Consider the following 10,725-nt stretch of genomic DNA (forward strand, 5'->3'; position numbering starts at 1 on the left):
AAAGTTAATTTGTAACATTTCCTTCAAAACAGATTACGACCATTAGCTATGTTTTGAACCAGCAAATATCAGTATTATTTTTTTATATTACAACGACATCTATCCACTACACAACAAAAGCAAAAAGGCCAAGAGATTAGAAGTTTATGACGTGTTTTTTGTATACTAAATTGAAGGTAGCCGAAATGCACAAAAATGTGCACCCCGCCACCACACAAGGTTTCTGAAACGCACAAATATGTGCACACCGTACACAATGTGTTAACACTCTCCTTATTATTTATCATTCATCTTGAAAACACCACTCAAAAACTCTACTTTTGCAGTGATGATGGAAAGGTTATTCCGAAATCTGTAGTCCTGAAGCAGAGTTTTTAAGTGGTATTACACAAAGTAAATGATGAATGATAAATACAGTGTTATATTACCATGCCACAAAGTTAATAAGGCTTTTAACACGTTTGCGGTAAATGCTTAAAAGCATGTTTTACATACTGTGGTAGAGAGCGGGAAACGCTTATAAGCGTTCTATTTGCTTACTTTTGGTAGAGCATGTGACACCAAAAAACATTGTACAGATCGGAGTTGGGTTTGCGTTTACTTTTGATTAGGTTACTTATGATTAGTATGCTAATTAGGGTCGAGGTGGATAAAAAAACCGCCCGACAACATACAAAATATATAATCTTTTATTTCTTCATTTATTACAAAAAGAAAGTCAATTGTTCAATACTAAAAATCATTTATTTTTATGTATAAAATATAAATATGATTCAATAGTATTGCAGTATAACTATTGCTGGAATATCCACTACTGTTTGAATAATTATTATTGAGTAATTAAATTATGTAGATGATACAAATATCAATATAGGTACAAAACCATAAAAAAAATATGTATCCCAAAATTGATGGGATTGGATGAAATATTTCATTCAATTGTATATCCAAATTCTTCAATCCATTTCAGACCTTCCTTCGAACCATTTAAAGGTGAATATTCCAAACCAATATAGTCACTGTAGCCATTTTCGTTCAGAAAATCCAACACATACTTGTAGTTGACTTCTCCGGGAGTATTTGGTTCATTTCGTTTTGGAACTTGAGCTATCTGTGAAAGAAAATTGATTGGTAGAAATGAATAAAAGAAAATATCATACGTCGTAGAACGAGGATACTTGAACTTTGATGTGTTACTTGAGCCCAGTACAAAAAAAATTATCTGTATTTGGCCTACAATAATGAACGTATCGTGACAATTAGTGTCACCTGTCAGGGAAACAATGAATCATGTCGATACGTTCATTATTGTAGACCAAATACAGATCTAAATATTTTTTTGTACTGGGTTCAAGTAACACATTAAAGTTCAACGGTAAACCTACCCAGATTTCATTGAGGGATTCGAAATCCCCCTAAAACAATATTTCACTTAATAATTTGATAATTATTCAAGCAATTTGATCCATATTTGATGTAATCTTGATTATGATACTTTGGAATGCTTCAAATTTTTTGTTTTAAAATATCGCTCACTCCTTTCAAGAACGTCATAAATCAAGAATCGTCAATTTTCAGTTGTGCATGTTTTCGGAATGCCCAGAAAATGTACTATATCCCAGCAAAAGCGGCATATTTTTAACTAAATATTTACTCGCTACAGGGCAGAAAGTGTTGTTTTTACATTTTGAAGAAAAGGTATTGTTTAATTATTTTTCGAATGGAGAAAAAACCTTCAGGTTTTACCTAAAAAGATCTGTTGCACAGTAAAAAGTTCAATAAGTGGCTTGATATTTATTTTTAACATATTGTATTATATTTTTAAACTTTAAAAACGTTCTCCTGAAAAATCAAGTTTTTTGATTTATGACGTTCTTGAAAGGAGTGAGCGATATGTATTCAAAATGTGTGATTTAAAATTTTTTTTTTGATAATTTATTCATATTATGTGTTCTGAATTGATTTCTGGAGTCCATCATGAGAGAAGCGTTCATTTTCTTTTCCGTTATCGCGGTTTCTACTGTCTATTCCTGGGTCAGTGTCCTACTCTATGGTCGCTTTGTCCGTTTCCGCTGATTTGGTATCCGGTCATCCATGGATTTGGGTTGTTCATAAAGCGTCATTTTCCCATCGTGTAACGACGTTCGTTGATTTTGTCCGATCAATTCGAAAAAATCGTATTCATTCCTGGGCAGTATATCGTAGATAGTGTTATAAACTTTGAAAACATATTTAGTTCTTTTAATTTACGTCATTAAAACGTCAAGTTCTTGTGTATAACGGATAATTATCGTGTTTATTTTGATTGCGAGACGCCGCCGCCATTTTGAGTGCGCGGTAATTGTTTACAAACACCGTGAGAAGTGTGTGAATCTTATTATTATTAAGTGTCTCGTCTTCTATAAAAACAAAACTAAAGAAGTGCTCGTATTATAAACTTTCGCTTCAATCCAAACGGCATTGTCGCGCATTTACCGAAAAAACTTTTCATTTCGAATATTTTATAAACAAAACGACGCCATCTTGAAACACGTGTTTGTTGTTTACAAACATCGTGCGAGTCAAGATTTTCAAGGGCGACGGATAGTTAATTAAATTTTTATAGAACTTTATGCTTTGTGCCTAATTTCATATAAATTTTCACATCTGTCCGAAAACACCGATCTTTATAGAAAATGAGTGATACAGAAAATGTTTCGCCATTATCGCCGGTAGCTGGGCCTTCTCAGCGCAGTGAATCTCGAAAAAGATCCCGCGATCCATCCGTTTTATCGTCAGATTCAGAGTCTCCTGAACCGCGTCAGCAAAAGCGCCTTAAAGTGTTAATGGACCCACGGATAGACTATCTAGTTCAGCAGATAGGACTTTTGACTGACGCCGTGTTCCAAAGTCAAACCGGGGCTAAGGTCGCGGCGCCAGGCGACACTTCTCCCGTAGACTCGGGATCGCAAGAAGACGACGACGGTTTTCTACAGCAGCCTCCTGGACTAGAGGAACACGAGGATCCTCAGGATATCCAAGAAGAGCTGCAGCTGGATTTCCAGGAACCCAGCACAGTAGTCAAGGAACCTATCCATCCAACAGCAAATCCCATCAGGATTCGAGCCTTAGAAAAGCTGCAACACTTTGGTAGTGAAAACTGGGCAGGCGTGCGATATGCTGATGTCTAGAAGAAATTTCTGGCAGAGCCATCGTTTGTTGAATTGAAAGTCAACGACGAGCTCAGACGCTGCGATGTCAGCTCCCCTGCCCAGGCTTCGCTGGAAAGGTCTTTCGCCGCTCTATCTCATGCCCTCCTCATACAAAAAGAGGAGTTTCAATCAGGGCTCCAAGAACTGGTCAATTGGGCCGCTGATAAGAACACAATTCTTAATAAAAGAAACGTATTCGATAAAGTAAAAGTTTTGTTTGCTCCTGACTCCGCATACCAGAAGGTTTCCGAAGATATTCTTCAGATGGTATGTGGCAGGCGCACAGAGGCGGTACAATTCCGCAGAAAATCCATCCTCGGGGAAGTCAGAGACGAGCATGTCAGAGAGGGACTTTGCAAAATCCCTCCTTGCTCAGAATATCTCTTTGAAAAGGGGAATCTGACGGCCTTCCTCTCTAGGGTAGGTACCTCTGACAAGCTTACGATAAAACCTGCAACAACCCATCCTTTATCAAGACCCCAGGTTCCTACCAGAAAAAAGCCAGATAACCAGTTTTTTCGTGAACAGCGAAGGCCTCTCGCTAACAAAAATAACGGTCCTCCCAGAGGAGAAGCTGGCCCCAGCAAATTTTCCACCAAGAAAAAAGGGGGAGGCAAGTCTACTTCTGGTAGTTCAAAAGGAAAGTTTAGAGGAAGGCACACTCGAAATTGACGCCAGAAGGAATCCATTTCGCGGGGGATGCTTAAAGTTATTCCAGGCAGCATGGGCGACACTGGGAGCACCAGCATTTATGCTAAAAATGATAAGGGGGACACGAATACCATTTGTGTCAAAACCTCCTTTGATAATGCCACACAAGAATACTTTAAATCACTTCAGCACACCCCCTTCTGCCGAGATGGACTCCCAAATAAAGGAACTCACCGAGAGCGGTGTTCTGGAAGCCGCGGATCTCACTCCCAGCTTCTTATCAAAAATGTTCCTAACACCAAAATCGGACGGCTCCTCACGGGTAATCTTCAACTTGAAGTCCCTAAACCTGTTTTTAAACCCTGCTCCATTCAAACTCATAAGCCACTGCAAGGTTCCGGAATTTTTGCAACCAAACGATTGGTTGACAAAGATAGACCTCTCACAAGCATACTACCATCTCCCGATCGCATCAAAGCATCGGAGATTCTTGCGCTTGGTCTACCGAGGAAACTTGCTTCAGATGACAAGTCTGCCCTTTGGCCTTTCATCTGCTCCCAGAATGTTCGCGACCCTTACAAATTGGGTAGCCGAGTTACTGCGTCAGAAAGGTATACGGACAATCGTGTATCTCGACGACTTCCTCCTTGCGAGCCAATCCAAGGAAGATCTAGGCCGACAAACGCGGCTAGCAGTAAACACTCTACAATATCTGGGATGGAATGTAAATTTCCAAAAGTCAGTGCTCTCCCCAACACAAAAGTGCGAATACCTGGGGGTCGTATGGGACATGCGCAACAATCGCAAGTCCCTGTCAGAACGGAAGTGTGCGGCATTCCACCAATCACTTCGAGCGATACTGTCTTCTCGCCGATGGTCACGAAAGCAAGCGGAAAGTCTCCTGGGAAGGTTAAACTTTGCCAACTTCGTGGTGAGAAGAGGACGGCTGCACTGCCGACAATTGCAGATAGCGAGCAAACCGCTGAAGCAACTTCCACCCAGAAGATTAGTTCCAATGACCGAGGAGTGCTTGCAGGAGGTGGAATGGTGGTTAGAGAACTTGAACTCGTCAAGCACCATTCACAAGGAAATGTTCAGTCATTTCCTGACAACAGATGCCTCAGACCTGGCTTGGGGAGCAACTTTAGACGATTTAACCTTATCAGGTCAGTGGACCGTCCAACAGAAAAAGTGGCATTCAAACCGAAAAGAGTTGTTCGCAGTGCTTGCAACCCTTCAACACTCAGCTCACAACCTCTCCGGTTCAGAAGTCTTAGTGCAATCGGACAACAAATCAGTGGTTGCGTATATCTCCAAGGAAGGGGGCACCAGATCCTTAACACTTTTAAATCTGACCCAAGACCTCCTGATCCTTGCAGACAAGTGGGATATCTCGTTGACAGCTCAGTTTCTTCCCGGAAAATACAACGGAGACGCGGATCACCTATCTCGGGGAAAAACACCTCCGGAGTGGCACCTTTTACCGGCAGCAACCCAACCGATTTTCAATCTCTTCGGGCAACCCGATATAGACCTATTTGCTTCCGTAACGGCACACGTGACTTCGACATACGTGTCAAGAGATTGCACGGACTCGTGCGCAATCTTTCAAAACGCTTTCAGTCAATGTTGGGACTTCAATCTGGCCTGGATATTTCCTCCGCCAAATTTAATACCAAGAATCCTAGCACACCTGAACAAGGCGACCGGAACATACCTTCTCGCAGTCCCAAGGTGGCCGAGGGCGTTCTGGCGACCAGACCTAATACGCCGATCATTAGCGCCACCACTCAAAATAGCAAACCTGGAATCGGTACTAATCGACACATCCACCGGCAAACCTCCGCCCAAAATCCAAGAACTGGAAATAGAAGTTTGGAAAATTGGGGGTGGGACGGCGTTTTGAGTAGATGGAATCCTGAGGAAAAGAATTTGCTTCTATCAGGGTGGCGAGCTTCGACGCTAAATACCTACAAGCCAGCTTGGGATAGATGGTGCCGCTGTGCATCAAATAACAATTTCCATCCTAACAAACCGTCTGCAAACCAGGTGGCCAGATACCTGGCGCAGTTGTTTATCGAAGAGAAATTGTCATACAATACTATACTAGTACATAAGTCAGCGATAGCAACATTCTGTAACCCAACAGCTGAGGAAAGTCTCAGCTCTAATTTTTTGGTAAAACATACCCTTAAAGCAATAGCCATGGCAAAGCCTACTCTTCCAAAATCTCCAATCTGGAATCCACAGATTGTTAAAGATTGGCTCTGTAAAAATAGCCCTAAACTAAACTCCTTATACGAGATATCGTGTAGAGTGGCAACACTATTGCTGCTCTCGTCAGGACGAAGAGTACACGACCTGACGTTACTAAACATCTCGGATGGAAACCTGCAGGATGAAGGCACTTCTATTATATTACATCCGTCTTTTGGATCAAAGACTGACACCCGGTTACACCAGCAATCCAGCTGGAAACTTTTAGAATCACCGGAGCTTAATATAAACCCAGTCTTTTGGACAAGAAAACTAGTAGAATTGTCCAAGGATCGAAGGTCGGAAGTGGATAACCTTAATAACCTATTTATAAGTACGAGGGGCCCCGTAAAAGCGGCTACAAGAACCATAATAGGAGGATGGGTAAAGAGCACGCTGAAAATGGCAGGAGTGGAAGCTACCCCCGGCAGTACACGCTCAGCGGTCGCATCCCTCAATTGGTTAGAAAACTACCCAATTGATAATATCTTAGAGAGAGGAAATTGGAAAAGTGAAAATACCTTCAGGAAATATTACCAAAGAGAGTTGCTTAATCACACCGTCTCAAAAGACTCCTCTCTAGCAAGCCTGTTTCAACCAGTTAACATCAAATAAAGGCATCACCCGGTCACCAGGAGATAACAGACAGATCTCTCATGATGGACTCCAGAAATCAATTCAGAACACATAATATCGGAGTTTTACCTACCATTAAAACTCTTATTATGTTTCTATTGATTTCTGGAGTCCAGGTAAGACCTACCTGGTGCATCATGAGCTTTATGAACAACCCAAATCCATGGATGACCGGATACCAAATCAGCGGAAACGGACAAAGCGACCATAGAGTAGGACACTGACCCAGGAATAGACAGTAGAAACCGCGATAACGGAAAAGAAAATGAACGCTTCTCTCATGATGGACTCCAGAAATCAATAGAAACATAATAAGAGTTTTAATGGTAGGTAAAACTCCGATATTTTTTGTTTTTATTTCTTCAATGAGCTTATATTACGTTTAATACAAACTATTATTTTCATTTAATTTACATCATACATATATGTATATTTACATCTTCTTACAGCACACAAAACATTTATTTTTGAATTCTTTCAGACTCTTTTCATTCTTCATATATTCAGGAATCTCATCATTCATTTTTTAACCCTTATACATGATACAATTCTGTTTTTTTTCAAATGTTCGCGCGATTTACAGTCAAAACCACGCGATCAATATGTGATTCAACAGTCCAACAGTCCACCTCACTGTGAGTAATTTACGTTTACTCGTAACATTTTATTTATTTCACTTTAAGTACTGCGCGACACATCTGTGTGGAAAGGAGACAGCAATTATGAACTGTATTCTTGCGATCATTCACGTATTACAGTACATTCTGTATTATTATTTTTACTACATATAACATACCAATATTTCTATGAATAGAGCTAGTCTTTCAATAATTTCATTAATTGATTCGGCAGTCACTTTGTGGTAAAATCTATTTTTAATTTAAGTAAGTGAGTCTTTCAAATCTCACCTTTTATGAATGATTTAATCTTTTCATTCTTTTATCAAATCTCATTTTTCATCATTCTTTTATGAAATCTCATTTTTTAGGAATGTGCATTATTTTTAGGCACGTTAATTAAAATGTTTGTAATCACTATTACCTGAACATGGCCAACGTAGGGCATAAGTTCCTGTATGCTGTGAGATATGTCTCCTTTTATTTGTTGCAAGTGAAATACGTCGAGCATCAGGCGTAGATTGGAGCTATCAATCTTTTTGATAATCTCGAGTGCTGTAAATTCACAATACTAAATAATATTACAATATCACAGATGGGCTACTCGGCTGTCCAAACTCAAAACACAGTAAGGGCCTTTTTATTGTAGTAGGTTTATTTCCATTTTTGGACTAAGTAGATTCTACTTAGTCCAAAAATGCAAAAAAAAACCTACTACAAAAAATGTCCCTTACTGTGTTTTAAGTTTGGATAGCCGGACTGAGCTGGATAAATCTATTTACAAAAGTAAAAATACATCAATTCTATTTAATTCTTCCTTCTTTAACCCTTATCCGCACCCAATGGTGCATAGGACACTGCATCGTATAGAAGCAGTGTTATCTGGATCATTAAATACACGAAGAAAAGGTGATCAGCCTTCCGCTTCAGGTACCAGTTCAGGGTCATATTAAATAAATATTAGACTGAAAAATCACTAATATTTAATTCTTACCTTTGTCAAATGAATTCATGAAATATTTAGGCACAGAATATTTATTGATTGGCTCTATCAGACCAATGATTTCTGCATTCTTCAGTTGTTCCGAGGCATACTTGAGATTGTTTTCATAAGTTTTCCAATGCACTTCACTGCGTTCCTCGTCTATATTGCCCGCCATAACATGCACCTTAGAACACTTTAAAGCTTTTGCATATTCAATAGTTTTAGCTAAGTTTTGACGGAATTCATCTTCTTTCCCCGGTTGAAAAGTGACACCGAGCTCCCCCTTCTTGACGTCACCTAGAATCAAATGGTAATATCATTTACAGAATAACCTTGGTTTTATCATTATCATAATAACACTGGTAGATTTATTTGTTGATTTGGAGTTTAATTTGTAGAACTCCATTTTAATTAATTAAGAAAAAAGTCTCAAAAAATCTGTCTTTGATTTAGTAAAACCCTTATCCGCACCCCAATGGTGCATAGGGCACTGTGTCATAAACGCAGTGTTATCTTCATCGTTTACACATGAAGGAAAGGTGATCAGCCCTCCGCTTCAGGTAACAGTCCAGGGTAATATTGAATAAATATGACAGTGAAAAAATCACTTATATTTATTTTACCCCCCTTGGGAATCGAACCCGGGACCTCCAGAACGGTAGCCGAGCATGCTGACTATTACACTACGGAGGCGGATAAAAAACTAAAAAAAGGCGTCTTTGATTTAACAATAAACATATAAATTAAAATAAAATAAACACTGCTAGAACTAAAACAATATTCAAAAAACTTAACCTAACTCAACTCATTTACTTCATTATGTGTTTTCTTGTTTTCAATCGTCCAGTTTAATTTTCATAAATCGAGTATATATCTCCAAATCTGTCTTAACATATTGTGGTCGGGAAGTTTTTTCGTCAACCCCGGCCCTAATTAGTATACTAATTAGGGTCGTATACTGATCACAAGTAACACCAAACCCAATTCCGATCTATACAATATTTTTGGCATCTTGCGCTCTACTAATTGTTTTAACACATTGTTTGCGGAAAACGTTTAAAAGCGTCTTACATACTGTTGGTAGAGAGCGGAAGACGCTCATAAGCGTTCTATTTGCTTACTTATGGTACACCGAGAGATACCAAAAAACATCGTACAAAACAGATTTTGGTTTATGATTACTTGTGATTAGTATATCACCTTAATTAGTATACTAATTAGGGTCGGGATTGATGAAAAAACTGCCTGTCAACAATTTGTTGATATTAAGGTGGAGACTGACCGGAGCATTTCGTCGTAACATAACGTCTTAACATCGCTTATGGCAGCATCACTGAGGATCCGAAACTGTGGATGGAGCGCTCGGCTCTGTGTACTGACTGCCTGAATTCTCGCATCGCAACGTAACACGTTACGACGAGATGCTCCAGTCAGTCTCCACCTTTAGATGTGACAACTCACCTGTGCAAAGATTTATCAAGACTTGTTTTAATCCAGCTCTTTCTTTGGCCTCCGTGACTTCTTCTACGGAACAACCGAAAGGAAATCCTGATTCAACAGCTATGAAACCAGCCTCGCTAGCCAACTGATATCTCCCGGTGAAAGAGGCACTTTCATTGAACATGAAACTTAAATTAGCGCAGAACTTCATGGTGGATCTTTTTGTACAGACTAAAGGAATGACATTGTTACCAAACAGTTTATTAGCTACTTGCATGAGTGTTTTTAAATACGAGATATTTCAAATCAAACACTCGTAGATAAAATGTGTTTTTATCTGGTTAACCGCCAACGCAAGAAAAATATTATATTATTTACTAGAAGGTATATCTGTACAGTTAGAGATAACACTCTTTTCCTTTGCTCTTTGTATCCTAAAGATATTTATCTTTACGTTTAATATCAGTGTAAACAATATTACAATGTTTTCATAACCAAGGTTTTCTCAGTTAACCTTCTTACACCTGTAGAAACTTTGACAGCTGTCACTTTCTTATTTTTATCTTATCATTTGATCATGTTATTGTGATTATTACAGTGTTGCCATTTTATAAGGTGGAAATCTTAAAAAACAGAAGCTTGAATTTTCTTGTGGATACCTTTAAAGTACCTACTTGCAGCTTATTTTATTTTAATTTTATAATAATTTTTATTTTTTAGTTTCCAGAAAATTATAAAATAAAACGTGATATCATTTTGATTACTCTATAAAAAGACTTTTTTATGTAACACTCATGATTATATATATATATCTTAAAATATCTCTGAAAACTTTCTCTCTCGAATCTCTAACTCTCAATTGTATCATTCTTGCTTGTTTCCTGTACCTCTGCTCCTTCAACTTCTTACCTGATCGTTATTGCTTTGCCTTCCTTGTTTTCACAAAATG

At 38.7% G+C, this 10,725-nt stretch overlaps 1 protein-coding gene across 1 annotated transcript; it reads right to left on the bottom strand.

The window, feature by feature from the left end:
• Positions 1-667: 667 nt before the first annotated feature.
• Gip (hydroxypyruvate isomerase-like protein Gip) lies at positions 668-10,364 on the bottom strand. The gene is made up of 4 exons (XM_088278043.1): positions 9,798-10,364; positions 8,346-8,633; positions 7,776-7,906; positions 668-1,111 (listed from the first exon to the last, which is right to left on the bottom strand). Exons 1-4 carry the CDS (start codon positions 10,051-10,053, stop codon positions 932-934), a joined length of 855 nt encoding a protein of 284 aa, XP_088134169.1. The 5' UTR covers positions 10,054-10,364; the 3' UTR covers positions 668-931.
• Positions 10,365-10,725: the final 361 nt, after the last annotated feature.

Source organism: Brachycentrus maculatus, unplaced genomic scaffold (genome assembly GCF_059751285.1).
Source record: "Brachycentrus maculatus isolate JH-2025_06_01 unplaced genomic scaffold, ASM5975128v1 h1tg000055l, whole genome shotgun sequence".
Lineage (NCBI taxonomy): Eukaryota > Metazoa > Arthropoda > Insecta > Trichoptera > Brachycentridae > Brachycentrus > Brachycentrus maculatus.